Source organism: Pavona decussata, unplaced genomic scaffold (assembly GCF_977016875.1).
Source record: "Pavona decussata unplaced genomic scaffold, jaPavDecu1.1 SCAFFOLD_51, whole genome shotgun sequence".
NCBI classification, from domain to species: domain Eukaryota; kingdom Metazoa; phylum Cnidaria; class Anthozoa; order Scleractinia; family Agariciidae; genus Pavona; species Pavona decussata.
This window is the reverse complement of record NW_028145473.1, coordinates 6,682,501-6,700,903: the sequence shown is the minus strand read 5'-3', so window position 1 is coordinate 6,700,903 and position 18,403 is coordinate 6,682,501. Positions and strand designations below refer to the sequence as shown.

The 18,403-nt window shown below is 36.8% G+C and overlaps 1 protein-coding gene and 2 long non-coding RNA genes across 3 annotated transcripts in view; all 3 read left to right on the top strand.

The window, feature by feature from the left end:
- The first annotated feature begins 90 nt into the window (after positions 1-90).
- LOC146481299 (uncharacterized) lies at positions 91-6,988 on the top strand. Its single transcript, XM_085109030.1, has 8 exons — positions 91-200; positions 1,681-1,837; positions 2,575-2,747; positions 3,643-3,882; positions 4,185-4,302; positions 4,969-5,040; positions 5,871-5,942; positions 6,913-6,988. Exons 1-8 carry the CDS (start codon positions 98-100, stop codon positions 6,986-6,988), a joined length of 1,011 nt encoding a protein of 336 aa, XP_084965156.1. The 5' UTR covers positions 91-97.
- A 99-nt stretch (positions 6,989-7,087) lies between these two features.
- Positions 7,088-9,833, top strand: LOC146481298 (uncharacterized). Its single transcript, XR_014864495.1, has 4 exons — positions 7,088-7,180; positions 7,934-8,005; positions 8,701-8,772; positions 9,719-9,833. It is a non-coding gene; the product is annotated as an uncharacterized LOC146481298 (long non-coding RNA).
- A 927-nt stretch (positions 9,834-10,760) lies between these two features.
- Positions 10,761-18,403, top strand: part of LOC146481297 (uncharacterized) — a 7,948-nt gene continuing 305 nt past the window's right edge. The window contains exons 1-3 of the long non-coding RNA XR_014864494.1: positions 10,761-10,832; positions 17,110-17,181; positions 18,177-18,248. This is a non-coding gene — a long non-coding RNA (uncharacterized LOC146481297). The remainder of the gene's footprint in view (positions 10,833-17,109; positions 17,182-18,176; positions 18,249-18,403) is intronic.

Genomic DNA, 18,403 nt, shown 5'->3' with positions numbered 1-18,403 from the left:
GCCTTGAAGTTACGAGCGGTCGTCGCTTTATCCCCCTCCCCGAATAGGGTTATAACACTTAATCACCATTTTTGCTTCTCTCTCAGTCCTCGCAGCAATGATGAATCTTTTATGTAATCATCGTCGGAGGAACAATCTTTGCATCGTGGAAAGTGTTTTCATCCTATTCATGTTGAAGGAAGGTGTTATCGCAAAGGAAGGTGAGCACAGAGTATAAAACTACTTCAGTGGATCGGTTAAGTTTGCAGAACAACAGTAAACCCAGAACCATACAATCTTCATTGTCAAATATCAACCACTTTTCACACAAATCTTGTATAAGAAATCACAACTCAACCAGATTTAAACGTAATTCCTTGGTACAGCTAATACACACTCGATAGAAGAAACGTCTGTAAAAGGAATAAACCATGAACGATAAGAACCAGCAGCTTACTGAGAAACATTTGACTTATTTTGCTTATGTGCATTGTTTTTGCTTGGACATAAAAGCACGAGCGGATTTTAAGGCTTATAATTTGCATATTTCCCGAGGACGAGAGAAAAACACGAAAAATACGCATGCTTATTCGATAGCCCCATAATTCCATAAGATCGCTTCGTTCACGAAGCTTCGGCTCCGGTTTTTCTTGTTTTTGTTTTCGCTTACCTTTTGTGCATGGCCGTGTTAGATCTGGGTACAAGGTGATGCACGCTGCGAGATCGATCCGCCATTGTTGTCCATGGAGAAGCGACACATTTTGGGTTTTTACTTTTATTCAGGCGCATTGCTTACTGTCTGTGTTAGTGTTTGCCGAGATAGTGGTTTTATCAAAGCAAAGAGGAAGTAGACGACTCAAATCATCATTTAACTGATTTAAGCCGCCGACTTTCTCAAAGTTTGAGTGCTCGGTTCTGGGAATCAACATCAACAACAACAAGTTTGATTGCAAATTTGTACTGAAATCAGTATTATTCTTATTCACCGATTTGTCGTATTCCTAACAGTTTTCGCGAAATTTTCTGAAAACCTGCTCCGGCCGATAAATTCGCTTCAACATTGACTCACACTTTAAATCGCTTGCGTAGCGAAATTGTTGGGTTCGTTTCTTGGGCGTAAACAAAGGTTTAACAGAACAAATGTTTCATTTAGGAAAGCTTTTTGTCCGTTTACTTTGTATTTTCATTGACAAAACGCGGTAACTATGTTATCTCACGTAAACAAACATGTCCTCAATTTTTAATTCGCAACAAGTGTATTTTATTCGATAATTAGAAATTCTAACCATTTTAGACCAAAGGAGTGCACGTGTTGTTATTTTTACGTTGTCAATTGTGTATTTTTACTGTACATGTGGGGCTGTTTATTACCAATTTTTTGAGTTACTGAAATACACGAGAGGGTCAATGGGTTAATTTGAAATTTTGAAACTGTGCAGAGGTAATATAATGTAATAATATAAGTATACATACAACCTTTATTTATACACGATAAAAATGTCAAAGCTAACAAGCTTGTGGGGTCGTGTACCAGTAAGATACATAACAAAACTACAATCAAGTAATCACCTATATTTAACGCCACGAGCATAGGCTACACAATAGCTTCTTGTTTATAATAAAACAATGCTTTCGTACCCAACCATAAATTCAGTGATGCAAAAATATTCAAGAACTATAATTTTGCAATTGTTTCATCAGATTGTGGTTCAGTGGTGAATAATACACTTCAGAGTCCTGGATACCCCAATGACTACCCGAGTGATATGCACTGCAAATACTCGGTTCTTATCCCTCAAGGGATGGCAATGAGAATTTACTTTCGAGATTTTTCGCTGGAGGAAGTTGATTCATGCATGTAAGTAATAAAATATATTTTACCTGAGCTCCGACTAGTTCTTGGTTCTGCAATATTATTGCCCTTATAAGAGTTGAATACCTGTAGATATGTTCAAGTTATTGCCACGACTTGCGGTATTAAGTCCGTAATCCATCATATCGGTCACATGCTCACGATGTCACTGACTCACTGACTCACTCGTCCACTCACTCAAAACTCGATATCATTTGTTCACAGACAACTTGAACAAAGTGTTGTTCATTCGTGTTTCCAAATTGCATAGCTTAGTCAAAGGTTAGGAACAAGACTAGAAAACAAGCAGGATTTAAGCTCACAATCAATCTTACTACTACTACTACTATACTACAACTACAACTACGACTACTACTACTACTACTACTACTACTACTACTACTACTACTACTACTACTACTACTACTACTTCTACTACTTCTACTACTACTGCTACTGCTACGGCTACTTATGTTCGGTGATATACTTCAAAAGTAAATGCATACCCTACAACATGTAGAACACGATCTACGTAAACACGATGCTGCTTTTTTTTAGCATTAGCTACTTCTCACAAAAAAAACATAGTTCATGGAGCTGAATAATAGGCTATGTTATTGTCACCACAGTCGCATCTATTAATTCATTTATTTATTTATTTATTTATTTATTTACGACTCCTTGATTGTGGCAGTGAGATAGACCTCAACTTTCTAAAACCGATCATTTGGGTTTTTTGACAGATATGATTATTTGAAGATCTCAATTGAGAACGTGAAGGAAGTTGGGTCCTACTGTGGCGAGCTTAGTGGGAAGTCATTTGATATAGCTGGGAACTACGTGGTTTTGACATTCCACTCAGACTACATGGCTCAGTACAGAGGATTTTGGATATTTTTTACTGCGGTTCCATTTGGTAAGTACAATAAAAACGCTTCTAGGTATCCTTCATTGTGTGCACACGGGTCTTTCAATATAAAAACGTATCTTTCAACAAACAAATGCTGAAAGGTTGTACAATTACTTTCCGGGATGCCTAAAACATCACGAAAAGTTTCCAAAGTGGAAGCTACCGCGAAGAAATCGATTGTTCTAGTTGACATCGTTTTCGGTTATAGGTTGATTTTACGGCCATTGAAAAAACAAACTGAGTTACAGTTTTGCTAAATGGGATTTACATCGAGTCCCTTCATTTCGTCTGTAATAGAGCGAGACTGCCACAATAAAAATTTGGGCAACACGTCTTTATCCTTCTAACATATTTTCATGGTAACTGTAAAGGCGAAGCACATTTGCTACTTTCCTCGCGATTTAATATATTTATCACTATTGCATCATCAGGTTCTTAAGACAATAGATTATACAAATCGGGTTTTTTTTAATCTACATTGCGTCCGATAGGGTAACTCTCCTCTTCCAACCTCAAATCTTTCGTGTGATCATAACGTGAATGTCGTACTAGCGCGATCAAAAGGAGCGAATATTAACAAGGTTTAGCACAGGCATGAGTTATAAGGACTTTCAGAATTCTACCCATTAAGTCCTTATTCCTCAGCGCTGTGCAGAGGCCATGATCCAGTTCTTGTTATGATCCTATGTTATGCACTACTTGTTTGCTTTTAATTACTTTTTTCGTGATATTACTGATGGCGTGTCAAGGCCATAAGTGGTTCAGCTCGTGAAACGAATTGTTATCTGTGGATCTACGTCTTATGATGGGAAGGAAGCGGAAGACAACAATACTTGTGTGGTATATGCCAACACGAATTATTGACAATATTAATCTCTTGTTGCTTTTCTATTTCCATTAGCTCCTCCCAAGATTATTTTACCAGATCCATCCCCTGTTGTGCGCTCATTTCCAAGCTTCAAACTGCCATGGTCTGTCACAGGAACTTTTCCCATTTATACAGCCTTGATAATGAACTTTACAGTATTGTTTAATGACACTAAGGTGGAAGGACTCTCCAGATTATTGAAAGGAAACTACAGCTTCGTGGCCATTAGCAAGTATGGAACTGACGTAAAAGAATTTCCGGCAGTTTTGATTGGTGAGGCTTTGTATGGCATAGTATTGAAGATTAAAGAAAATCATATATTTCCAAAAGATACGTAGTAACTCGAGCATTTTCATGGCCTTTCCTATTTTAGGTTTTTTTTTTCGAAATGACTATCCAGCATTAGATCTACCTTACATAATTGATGGCATTGTGACATTTCTCTAAGGGAGGTATACAAAGAAAACTACAAATGACATATCTTCTAATTTAAACGAGCACATAAATCTCAACCGCAGAATATTAGCAAAAACAACTGCAATAACATGTTGTACATTATTTGTGTTATCTTTCAGATTGTGCACCTCGATGTTCTCAAACATTTTCTTTTAGCGACGGGAATCATCTTTCGTGCAGGAAGAGCGGCTCATCCGTGGATGTTATCAAATGCGCCCCGACGATTACAAAGTCCATGTAAGACCATTCCACTAGGGCGTCCTTTTACTATAGCCGTTGATCCTTTTACATGTCGGAATTAGGGGCCCAATAAGGATTTTATGTTATTGGTCTTCTGTCAGCTAAGCATGATGTTATTGGTTGTGAAGACTGTAAAAAGTTATTGATGCGTTTCCATCCGTCCCTTGTTGGTCAAATCTCCGTCGGTCTATTATATTGCTAGTAAAATTAGTAGGTTTGTCTACTGTCTATTTGTTTTGCTAATGCCATCAATAAGTCGTTTGTAAGGTGTAGGTAGTTGTTGGCAACGGTTTAGTGGTTCAGCCTTTACCATCACCCCACTCCTCCCGTCCGCCTTCACGCCAACCGCCAAAACAAGACAAAAAGAACTTGGCCCAGGTATGGTTAACATGTCACATGAACCCTGCCGTTTAAACGATATATGAGCCCCTACGCAGATTTATTTGTCATCTCGTCCTCCCGTTCCCCCTAAGACAAGCGGTGGCTAGTAAATCTTTAATTGAAGAAGGGTAGCACTGAATAGTGTACATCGCTTATAAACTTGCAGCTCTACATTCGCTTAATTTAAAACTGTAAGAATTAAAACTATCGAATAATAGTACAAACAAAACACTAATGTATTATGCAGCTATAGTAGCTAAGGAAAATTACTATGTTTCACAGGAATATGGCTTTGAACGCTATTTCATTCCTTCCTAACGACGTGTTTGCTGGTATGACCAACCTGGAAGAGTTGTAAGTGAAAACAAAAGAAAGCCTGTCAAACCATTTTGACACTATTTATGTTCACACCCTTTAAATTTACAACTAAAAGCATACCTCAGGTTAAAGCAAACCGTAATGGTCTAGTGGAGTAGATCAGTTAATCGCCAGCCATCGATCACTGTGCAAAGTAATTGTGAAAACTCCAACCTCATCTAGCAAAGCGACGCTGATACAGTGTTAGGCTGATGCTATGTTTTGGCAAACGGCAGAACTTAATTAGCCAACATTTTAATCAGTGCGACTATAGTCTTTTACAGAGCCAACTCTTAAGTGCAAGAAAAAACGGCTTCAAGGAATAGCTTGCTATTCATGACATGAAATGACTGAGTTTTTAAATCAGAATTCAGCAAGGCAAAGCTGCTTTGAGCGATTTTCCCGGCTTTGCGGTTAGTCCTGTCTGTTACACAGGTTCACGGAAAGTGGGCCAAAAAACAGACAAGCAAACAAACAACAACAAAAACACACAACCTGAGCGGACGAGCGTGAAAACAATACCCACTGTCAATTTTACGCCAAAACGACTTTTAAACGAGGAGCTAATGCTGCTTGAATGTTTTTTGCGCCGACCGAAAGCTGTCACGTGGACACCTTCATTCCAGCGTCACTGCTAAAATGGTGGCCGATCTGAATTGAACTTTTTTCTCCAACAAGGAATGTATCAGTTCTTGAAAAATGAATCTTATTTATAAAATCACAGACAAAGCGAGTGACTCCCTATTCCAAGTCACCAGCTTAATACCAAGCTGTGACAACACTATATAGCAACTATTTAAGGAGAGCATGAATACTATTTTTCACAGAGATTTGTCCTACAACGCTATTTCGCACCTACCAGAAGGCGTGTTTTCCAGTCTGATCAATCTGAAAACTATGTAAGTAACAAAAAAAGCACCTGGATCAAGAAAAAGTAACTTCAACACATGAAGACATGTCTGTACTGCTTATAATTTCTGTTTAAAAACAGCTGATAAGTTTTATGGATCGTAATGGCCTCTCAAGATATTTTTCAAATACCGTAAAGGAAGCTAAGGTAGCTATTGTCTGTGTTTACAACGACATCGTTGACGCTGTTGTTCGTCACATTCCTGCGGTTCTTTTACTGCTCGATCTCTAACCGTGGCATTTTGCAAAAGTTAATAGTACCTGTTCTGTTTCTTTATTTTCCTTCAATTTCGTAAGAGCCTAGGTTATTGGTTTGGTCTGTTTCAGGACCAGCTTTACGTCTCTCCTCTTAGTGATCTTGCCTCAATTCTAAAAACTATCCAAGGAAAGTATGGCTATTATTTTTCACAGGTATTTGTCCGTAAACGCTATTTTGTAAGGTAGCTGAAGGAACGTTAAAACAAGTTAAAATTCAAAAGTTAAAACAAGCACTTAAATAAAAAAAAGTAACTTCAACATGTTAAAACATGTCTACAATGTTTATTTTCTGTTTAAAAACAGCTGATACATTACCTGGGCCATAACAGCCTCTCAACAATTACTATAAAGGAAGCCCCAACGATATCTTTGAGCATGTTGTTCGTCACTACGATTCTTTCACTGCTCAATCTCCGACCACAGAGCCCACGCAAAGACTGTTCAGACACCTTAAGTACTTCTTTCACTTTGCATTGGGATTCCGCCGTTGACACGTCCCAGCTTTAAAATTAAGACGCGTTTAGCTGAGACTCAAGTGCAAGGGGGAGAACGTGGGTGTCGATAAGAAACAGAACCCACCAGCGTTTTTTTTTTTTTTTTTATCGGAAATAGGAATCAAATTGTTTTAAGCAATGTACGTAGTGCTTTTAAGAATCATGATTATTACGGGTAAAAGCGTTGTGCTTTAATTTCTTTCCTCAGCTTACTGGAATTCAACCGTATTCAGAACTATACCGCAGGGGTATTTTCTGCTCTTAGGTCCTTAAAAAAACTTTAAGTTACGTCGTTTGAAGCTGCATGTCTGTTCAGAAGGGAATACGAAACGTCATCGTGCCATTTATTGCATTTTAACTAACTTAAGAAGAATATGTCTTTGATTAATTACTACGTTTCGCAGGGATTTGACTTCAAACCCTTCATTTTACCTACCTGATGGCTTGTTTTCCAATCTGACCAATCTGGAAATACTGTAAGTAAAAACAAATGAATCAACTTAGTCGTGTTAAAGACGTGTCTAAGCTGTTCAGATACACACTGTTAACAATTGCAATCACATTGTCCTCAGAAGGTTAACCAAACCGTGTCTATTCAAGAAAAAAAAAAGATATAAATATTTTAGGACTACTGAATTTATTTATAAACGGTAATAAATGCTTTGCTCTCCATGTTTCACTACTAATGCATCTTTAAATATTTCTGAGTGACCTATGCGTCAAACACAGTGGCATGAATTTCATTTCAATTTGTGGATTCTTCTCGATCAAAACTTGTTGCTAATGTCAAGAACTGTTTGATCATCAATGGGGGAAGACAAGAAAAGAAACCAAGGAATGTTGAATCCTTTTTGTCCCTCCTCAATAGCGAGGAAAGCTTTCCACTCCCTCCACTTAACCAGTGACAGTGGCAAATCTTTTTTTCCTCCTCACTCATTGATATCCTCTTTCGATTATTGCTAATGGGACAATTGGTCTGAAAAAAGCGATATAAACTGGCAAAACTACAATGACGTATTTTTAATGGTCCTACAGGAGTCAGATGCAGGAAGCCCTCATAAGTTAAACAATCATTTGCAGAGAAAAATCAAAATAGAAACACTTTCTCTAAGGCAAGAGAACCATTTTGGAAAAGATATTTCAATATTACTACTACAACCAGTCCTTACTAGGATCAAAGCCATCATGAAGGAAGACAATTATCTCAAAGTTTCTCCTTCTTTTCCCAGGTATTTGCGGTCAAACAAGATTCAGAGCCTGACAGCCGGCGTGTTTTCTTCACTTACATCCTTAAGAGATCTGTAAGTTATTTATATATTTATAGTTGTGAGTAACGTTTTTCACTCAAAGAGGAATGATAGACCCCTTCACTAAAGCTCTTTGCTCGGGTGTTTCTTTACCATGCATTAAGTAAAACGTTTTTACGTACATACCAATGTTTTGTTTTCTTCATTTGAGGATATCATGTTCTATATATGCAGAGAGTTTTTTTCCAAACCTGTTTAAGTAGTCAAGTTAGGCCAAAAGAATCGGTATTTACGGAAAACAGGAAAACAACATCAGATTGGAGTTGCAAAATTTATTGAGATCTCGATACCTTACTTAGACTTCATTCCTACTTTACATTGACGTATCAATAATGTGCTGCATGTGATGTGTTTTTTCTTTCTTTCTTTTACATATATTTTATTTCTGGGCCCACAGTAATTGGCTACTTAGCTATTTCGATATCCCTGCCAACGTCTACATGTTCATTGTGTTTTTTTGGTAACATAAAGGCAAAGCTAATAAAATAAAATAAAAAATAAATAAAAACGTCGGTAATGAAAACAAAAGTGAATTCTTTTTTTTACTAATATCTTTCTAATCAGAATGACTTGCTGCTCATTGTTCTCATACCTTTCCCGAATAGCAACAGCAACAACAGCAAAAGTAATATATTTGATCAGTTTAGATAGCAGCTATCTCAGAACGACATCATGATTATGTTTCGTAGGGATTTGTCTATCAACTCCATCTCGCAGCTGCCAGACGGTGTGTTCTCCGATCTGACCAACCTGAAAATACTGTAAGTAATTTTAAGTGAATTAAGCAATTTTGAGCAATTTGTATTGGCAATCTTGAACACTTAAATTTACTGGTAAGCTGACTTAAATAACTCTATTAACCATGCAGATTATATGATAATCAAGGGATAAATTCAGTTCCCATCTTCGCGATATACTTTTCATCTCAGCTTTTCCCAGGGTTATATCTCTTTAGGGCGATTTTTACGATACGACTTTGTCGTATTCGACAAGCTTAGACTGGCCTACAACACAAATTGTTTCGTGTAAATCAAACCTGCAACTCGCTTACGACTGTCGTGTAGGTCACAAAACACGTAGTATGATTTTAAAACATGTTTTAAATCCTACGATAGTCGTAGCTAAAGGCAATGTTGAGTGACGAGAGTTGTGTGCTATTTTTAGCATGACGCGAGCAGCACGCGCTGTAGAAATCGCATGCCACAGTCGCAAGCAAAAGTTGTACCGTCTAAATCAGCCTTTAGTTCCTCGAGAAAGCATCCTGGTTGCAGCTGGTAACGTGATTATCAGTGGCAAACGTCCCCCTAGTCGGATAGCCCCGTTGTTTGTTTTGTTTATATTTCCAAATGGCCACGCGCAGAAGAAAGAGAAATGCGAGTACGTAGGCTCATTTTCATCCGCAAAAGTTCAAAGACACAGATACTTAGTTTTACAGTCTAAGTTCTTTTTTTTTTTTTGCGTCGCGTGGTTTCCCATTTCCTTTTTTGGGCCGAACGCTAAGTTGGATGTACATGGGTTCACTTCTGTATTTTCAGAGCCTTAACTCTACAGTGACTCATTGAATCGGAGAATTGAATTTCTCATATTCCTCATTTGTATCATCAGTCTTACACGGCACGGAATTCAAAGTCAGTTAAGTAACCTTACCTCACCAAGTCAACGTTTCGGGTGTGTTTAACAATTAGCTTTTACTTCTTTGTTCCTTAGGGACTTGTCGGGAAACGCACTGTTGGTCTTGCCTGATAACTTGTTTGTAAATCTGACCAATCTTAACAGCCTGTAAGTTATAAAGACTAACTTAATTAAAATGAGAAACTTTTGTGTGATCAGATGTTAAATATCTACCCCATCCAACCGAGACAGCAAAAATGTCAGAGAAAGAGCCCTAGAGGTAAAATTCAGCCATCAAGATTGTTTCCAGCTGTCAAGTACAGAAGGTAGGGCCTTTGATAAATTAGGCATGTCGAGTGTTTTTCCTGCCATCCCTTAAGTTTAGCTGCGTTCATTTATTGGGTGTTTTCCCTCCTTAAAGTAATAATAATAATAATAATAATAATAATAATTATTATTATTATTATTATTATTATTATTATTATTTGAGAGTTTCAGGACTAAGAAGTATTTATTTCGAGATAATCGATGTTCTTTTGAGTTACCGTGGCTATGAAAAAGTGGGGTAGTATTAGGGAAATAGAACCATGTTTTTAAATTTAAAAATTTGAGAAATCCAAAGTTGTTTCCTTTGAGGTTCGCAACGAGAAGTGATGATGTAATATGAGGCGGGAATTGCGTCACAATTTGACCTTGCATAAGCTATCTTGGATTGTTTCATTTCTCCATAACCTTAGAAAACCGCTCAAATCGACCAAAAAGTGTTTAAAATGAAAAGAAATCACGAAAATGATAAGAAAAAAAAAACAAGAAATGTTGTACTTTTAAAACATGGATATTCCGAAATCTGGTAAACCTACATGTCAAAAATTGGTTCTCATGGCAACATCAAATTCGATAAATATTAGCCTACCATACCAATTTTTTTCCAGATAAATGTCTGAAAAAGTCACGAAATTTCGTCGTTTCGTTTGCGCAAGAATTAAAAAAAAATGTTATTAACGTTGTAAGTCATAAAGGCCATAAAGGCCATAAAGGAGGGAGTGTATTACACACCACCAAAGTTAGCAGATGCCAGCAACAACAAAAGTGACGACAACATCCACAAAACCAGTAATGTATTACTGTTGCCTTGCAGGGATTTGTCTTCTTGCGTTATTTCGCACCTAGCTGACGACGCGTTTTCCGATCTGACCAATCTGAAATTACTGTAAGTGAAAACAAGCTCATAAACAAAGCAATTTTTACCAAAGCCTGTGAAACCATGTTTATCTTCAGAGCGTTTAACATTGAAATTGGATTGAATTTAATCTCATTACGCTAGACTAAACTAATGCTATCTAGAAATTCCTCCAACCCTTCATAACTCGGAAACTATTAAAGTTATGCCAATGGCAATTGGAGCCGGAATAAAAAGTACGTCCAAATATGTTTACTTAAGTTCCACAACGAGAAGTGAAATTTCCAAATTCCAATTCGACCTGGAAACAGCGGAGAGAAGAGCCACTCTGTGGATTCCGCTGAAATTCCTATTTATTTATTTATTTATTTTTATTTTTTTATACGTCGTGATTGCCAAATGGTTGTCATCTTGGATCCTCTAGCTTCCATTTACGGATTTCTCCAAAAGTTCAGAAGGCCAAAATTGAACGGAAATTAATCAGATGAAATATAGAAAAATGATTAAATCAAACTGACTGACTCTAAGAAAGGTACTTTTTCTTCAATAAAAACATAATATTTCATTTACGAAAAATCTGCCTGTAAATATTAGTTTGAGTGGTAGCATCAAATTCAGTGATCTGACCTATCACATCAAATTACTCCAAGATATAGTTTTGACAAAGTCACGAATTATTTTTACCTAAAATAATTTTAAAACAGGTTATAAACGTGGTCAGAATTCCCCCCCCCCCTCCCCCCTGTTCTAAATAGAGTTCATATCCTAGAGGAAGAAACGAATCAATGGACAGTTGCCGAACAGAAAATCGTGGCACCTAAAAGTAATACTCACCAGTTGGCAACTATGTTTTGACGCCTAATCACCGGGAAATGTAGTGCGATAATAAAGCGTATCAATCGCTTACACGATACTAGGAACTTGACCGAACCAAAATAACTGCATCAGAGCGTTAGCTCAGTAATTTTCTTGAACGCTATTCAACAAATACCAGTGCTCTTTGGAATTAAAATTGCATTTCTACGTTGTTTGCTATTGGTTATTGAGTGGCTGTGCCTTAGGTTAGAGATTCGCTCTTTTGTTTGGCTCGGCTAACTTGTCTGTTAAAGCTATCTATATGAGTGTATATGAGTGTTTCTGAGATTGTAACAATCGCGGCCTTTTTCTTAACACGTTTTAAAACAAAATGCAATATTCTAAAACGAGAAGTTCTGAAGCTTTCTTTTCGTTTTTGCCAGAATTGGACAAAAAACTGTCAAAATTCTTTGATTTTAGAACTGCTGTCAAGCAGTGAGAAATAAATCGGACAAAAACCATCCAATTTCACGTACTTTTACTAAACCTAAAGAGTTACAACAAACACGGCCTGCATTAAAATGGCCCAAACTTTTCCATTTACGATCGTCATAAGGAGAAATTCTTTGAAATTAAGGCGATTCTGTTTAGAAGGTAAAGTATGTGTGCAAAATATGTAGAAAACTATACTTAAATGTAAGAGCCTAGAAAATCATTTACAAATTTTGTTTTAATTTCTTTATTTTTTCTACACTGTAAAGAAACGGGAAAATTAACACCAAAAAAGCATTACCATTAAAGACTCACTTAAGTAAGAAAAGGTCAATAAAACTTTGCTATAGACGCGTAATGTCGGTGGAAATTTTCTCCGACTTTACCTTTATCACCTCAAAATGTCCCTGGAAATTTCTATCGACATTTACCTTCAGAACGCAAAATCTCGCTGGAAATTTCTATCGACATTACCCTCAGAACGTAAAATGTCGCTGGAAATTTCTATCGACAGTTCGCTATTTCAGAACTCAAAATGTCGTTCGAAATTTCCACCGACAATACTTTTAAGACCGTAGAATGTAGTTGAAAATTCGTTATGACATCTTGTTTTAATAATAAAATGAGTCAAAGGCTGCTAGTGGCAAAACTAGTCTTCGTTGACCTTAAATTTACACAAGGCATAAAAGGGTTAACACTTTCTATTGATACATTACATTTGACTTGTATTCTTTCACGAAAAATTCGTTGACTATCTTGGAACATTCTTCCGGCAGCTCTGAGCACTCAGAAATATTTAAAAATTGACTAAATTTGCAAATCTGCTACTGAGCTTGACTGAGGCCCTTCTTTGCGTAACTTTACAAAATTAAGAAAATCCCCTTTTTTTAAATTTCACATTTCATGAAGCTATACAGAACGATAATGTTCGGAACGCAAAACTTATAATTGGCATTCCGTCCCAACTTTAAACAGAGGCTTTTCCGAAATTCGGACCCTTGGTCTGATAAATCCGCAGAATTCAGTTATCAAATACTTCTTAATCCAGGGGTCCGAAATTCAGACCTTTACTTTGCTGAATCCGCAAAACATATATGTTTTAAAAGAAGAGGTCACTTCTGTATCCAGGCTTTACATAAATTCCCTCACTCATAACTGATGATAACTTACAAGTTGAACTAACCAATTGCAGAAGTGCTTTAATACGATGGAATTTCCAGCATCATTGACTAACTTGATCTAAAGGCCGCAGAATTTCTACAACCTCCCTTTGAACAGGTGTGCAATCTAAGTAGTGAACTCATCGAAGGAGAATTATGGATGACATTTATGGCGGACACTGTTTGGTGATGGCCTATTTTACAATATAAGATAAATGTAATCTTAATTTATAAAGGTAAATTCTGAACAAAGGAAAACGTTTCATTTTTACTGAGAATGTCAACTTATTTCCCCCGACCTCTAAACAGCTGCTCTAAACTCTTTACATCAGTTGAAACCTTTTCCTCTTCCATTCAGACTTGTCTTTGAAGAATAACAACAGCGGGTGTCTTATTTCACCACTTTCTCTGCATGCTAGTGTAGTGGAATGTATTTCCCTCCATTTCTTAAAGAAAGAAAAAGAAATATAACGTGTTAAAAGCATTACTCCGAAGTTAAATGTAACATGGACCAGGACAAATTCTCTTAGACCCGATCGATAGCAGGCAACAGGCACAGAACTGCTAAGTGTCCAGCGATACAAAAATAGGCCGAGTCTAGGCTCCGTTTATCGGTACATCCAAGTATTTTGAATTTATTTGAAGCTATTTAAAGTATGGCAAACACAACTGAATACTCTTTTCAACTTGAAAAGAAGATGTACATACCAGAAGAAACATAGCCAGTTTTCCCGCTCGTAACGGACTTGAACCTTGAACGCTGCTATCTGTATCACTAGTCTATCAGTATGCTATTGTCCATCCTAGCAGTAAGCACGTACATGACGGCTCCATGCTCCTTCCGAAATCTGGCCGTCTAAATTCAAATAATCGCTGTCTTTCGCTTTCACTTTTTCATTGAATTCCATGCTATTGGAAACTCCAAATTGTAGTACTTGAGTTGATGTAAATGAGGGTCAAAACGCAACGACCACGCTACAAAAGTAAATGAATGGCCTTTGTAACAGCAACGATCTGACCGCCAAAAATGTAACGTTATCAAAGAGTTCTTTGTATCAGTTCTTGAGTCACACGAGGTTGTGTGACATTTTGTTTTCCCTCTTAGTTTTGAAATAAAAGGGCCATAGCCGTGTCTTGCTGGCAAAAAGCACTAGACCTAGTAACGTTAAATGACTGGTGGGCCCAAATATCTTTTTTGAGACAATTTGAAGAGTTTGCGTGCAAGCTACGTGACTCGACATCGATCACGTGCGATGACGCACAACCGGACTATTGACAGGTTGGGATCGCGTGGTTCAAAATTATCTTTTCGTCGTTGGCGAGCTGGTTTCAGTGGTTTATTCGGCTCCGTTTTGGTGTTGACTTCATGGAAAAAATCAGAAAAATGTCATATTGTTTGATGGGAAAGCTGGTGAGCTAAAAGTATGAGCTCGATGAGACTAGAGACACCCAACATTTACGAACGTCATTTATGGCTGATATTTTTACGCTGACCTTTTACGCCGTACTCAAGGTATTTATATAATTTCCTTTTAAAATTGTGAGGCTAGCCTGGCTAGCTATGTAAATCGCACTTGATGTACTCAAACCGGCGATAGAGGAAATCTCCCACGTCAATTTTTGTGTATCTGTGTTCCGAGCGTTTACTGAGTATTTATTCATTTTTATTCATGGCTGTTATTCATTTTTAAATCGCGCGCGTATTAGGTTTATAATTTCCTGTTTCTGAGATGTTTGTGATGTTTCTATGCTGTTCTACGCCATCCTTTCTAAGGCAAGACAAACCCTTTCGATGACCACTCGTCATGAATTCAGTTTGTATGACGGAGACATACCGTATTTATCGTCCGTGGCCTTTGCATGGCCAAACATTTAAAGAAGCAGTTGTAAATGGGTTGTCATCTGTAAGCCATAAAACTACAAAAAGTCACTTCATAAACAGAGTCACGCTATTTTTCATCGCGCAGAAGATTTAGCGGTTTAGCTGATGTATTATTTTCATTTCTGCATTGGTGTTTTGATATTTCGTTTTCAGGCTTACCACAGCTGTTCGTTCAGAGAGGTATTCGTATTCAACACTGGCTGACCTCATTACCGGCGAAGTGATGTGACAACATCTATCTCCTAGTATATCAAGTGTAATTTTTTGCGCCATGAGTTAATCATCTACAGATGCTAGTGCAGCGACTAATTTACCTGGAAAATGCTCATTTAAAGAAGATGTGTAAGGCCAGGGACAGAAACCCATCTGGGGGCAGAGAACATATTTTTCGATTAGTATTATTCCTAATTTTTTTTTTCGCAATTTATGAAAATCGTGGTCTTAGACGTGAACTCTGCTGCACCCTAAGCTCAATGAGCGTTCTGTGACAAACATAATGTTTATGACACGGTGGAAGCTTGGTTTCTGTATAAATTTAGCATTGCATTTTGCGTGTTTTTATCGGATTGAAAAGTAAGGGTCCTAACGGACCGTTGGTCTCTTAGTGAATGTAGTATTGCATCAGTTTTGAGTGATTTGAGCGGATGAAAAGTAAGGGTCCGAATTTTGGAAGCAAGGGTCAGTTTACTTAGAATCTTAATTCGTGGGGCACAAATGTAGCTATCCGCTAAAATCGAGAAACTTGGCAAGCCCCAACGTAACAATTTTTCTCCGTCCGCCAGTTTTAAGAACTAGAACTAACAAGAATTAGTTGAAACATTGCGTTCCTCAAGAATAGGAAAAACTAAGATGTACCTTTAGTCTTGAAATTACACCAAAAACATGAGATAACTTTACTTTTTAAGACATGAAAAGAACATTACGATATTTTACGACACAATTATAGTTTTGTGCAGAATAATTCCGAAGAAAAAGGTCTCTAATATATATTCTCGCGGAATTTTCGATTCTGGAAAAACGTAGTTTGGAAAGCGTTTGATAACATTATCTTAAATCAAATAGCCTTGCTACTTTTAATGGAAAAGTATGGTCATGACAGCAATAAAAAGGTCCATAGTAAACTGTTAAATGTTATCTTTGACATTTATTGTGACTTGCCACTGCGTTGTTGCTATTGGAGAGCTGAGCGTATCGTATTTTTCAACCGCGGCAGAAAAATGTCGGTGGAAATTTCTACCGACATGTCCACTGTTTGTTACTAAAAACGGTGAAAATGTTTTACTCTGGTTATAACATGTCGGTGAAAATTTCCATCGACGGGCGGAATTTTTTATTAGGAAGATGCGTACAAAAATTTCCAAAATACGTTTTAGATACGGATAAATGTCGATGAAAATTTTCACCGACCGTTCAAAAAAATATGTCGTATTTCGACAGAAAATCCGTTAGCAACACAAAACTATAACTTGTCAAAAACTAGCCTTCTTTTGTCAGCCTGTCACACATATGGCAAAAGTAAGGAGTTTTTCACTTTTATTTCCGGAGGTGCTCGTATTCAATACAGGCCGAGTTCAAATTAATGACAATTTGCAACATGTGCTTTTAACTATGGAAAATGTATCCCTATTTGCCTCAAATTTTACAGGCAGGGATCAATTTTGGTAAAATACTCAATTTTTTGCAAATTTTTGACGTTTTAGAATATCGCATTTTGTTTTAGAACGTGTTTCTTGTTCTTCAAAGAAAGTGGATGTCAAATTCCAGTTGCCGTGGAAACATAAAAATCATTTGAACAGTTAAAAATGCCACACCAAACTGTTACTGGATCAATTTTAGGAAAATTACATCGCTTGGTGGTGCTTGTTTTAGTATTAAAAACATCAACAACAGAGAACGTAAGAAATCCAGTGACCCCTCCCCTCCCTTTTGACAGGCTACGGAAAGGGTAATCTCTCAATGGTGTTATCTGTTTTTTTAGTTACCTGCAAGCAAACAATATCCAGCACCTTACCGCGGGCGTATTTTCCAATCTTACAAAATTAGATACTCTGTAAGTAAACGTTTTTGAATTTGTTTTCAAAGCATTTTAGTCCAAAAGTAATTTTAAGGTTATATAATTTGATTCATTTTTAGAGCTTCAGTGTATATTATTTTCCTAAGTGAACATTAGGATTTAGGGGTTTGATTAGAAGTTAGTGATAAGTTGTTACAGTTTAGACTTTGCGAGGGTGGCTACCGTTTACAGCCCAATGATCGTTTGCTTAGATTCTCGGCATCGAGAAGTTTACACTGCCTTTATAATAATAATAGATCCTATGAAAGAAATGTGATGGTATATTTCCAGCCTGGTGAATGAATGAGAATGATGATTATTCCAGAAAGTGACGCAGGCTTACTCGGAAAAAAGAAATCCGAGTGCTCCTATCAGGAGTCGAACCTAAGACCTTCCGATTACTAGTTCGGATGCTCTACCACATCATATAAAAGCACATCGCAGTCTTTCGACTGAATTACGTGTTCTATTTACAAAACTAAAATCCATATCAATATATATATATATATATATATATATATATATATATATATATATATATATATATATATACAATAAAAGGTGGGGAAGAAAAAAAATATAAAAAACCAATAAGAGTATAAAGATAAGTAAAATAGATATTAAAAATTATCGCTATGGCTTAATAGTGGTCTCTTCACCCAGTACCAATATGAATTAAACGTGTAGTATTCTTTTGCTCAAATTTCTATAGAAATAGCCATGGTATAAACCCGAAGTAATTATTCCGATATCATTTACGCTGAAGTCCTCCTCTAACCCAATTTATCTGTTTTATTAGGATTATCTTAATACTCGACAATAGATTAAAAAATAAAGCAATTATAATAAAAATATAATACCCGACAATAGTGATATTCAATAAACTGGTCGACGCGAACTTCAAGTGTTAATGAGTGACGGACGTATCAATCGGGCTGCCTTGTTTTCTTGTTTGTTTATTTGTTTATTTATCCATTTTTTGCTTATTTCAGGTTCCTGACAAAAAACAAGATTCAGGGTCTTACAACAGGCGTATTTTCTTCTCTCACACAATTACGCACACTGTAAGTTAACCTTTTGCATTTGCATTGTGTCTATTTAGGTAGGGAGTAGGAGACATCTGAATGAATACTAACTCATTGAATAGTTATCAGTCATAAAAAATTAATATAGTAATCCAAGACACCGAATTCAAATGCCCAACCTGCTCCAAAAATAG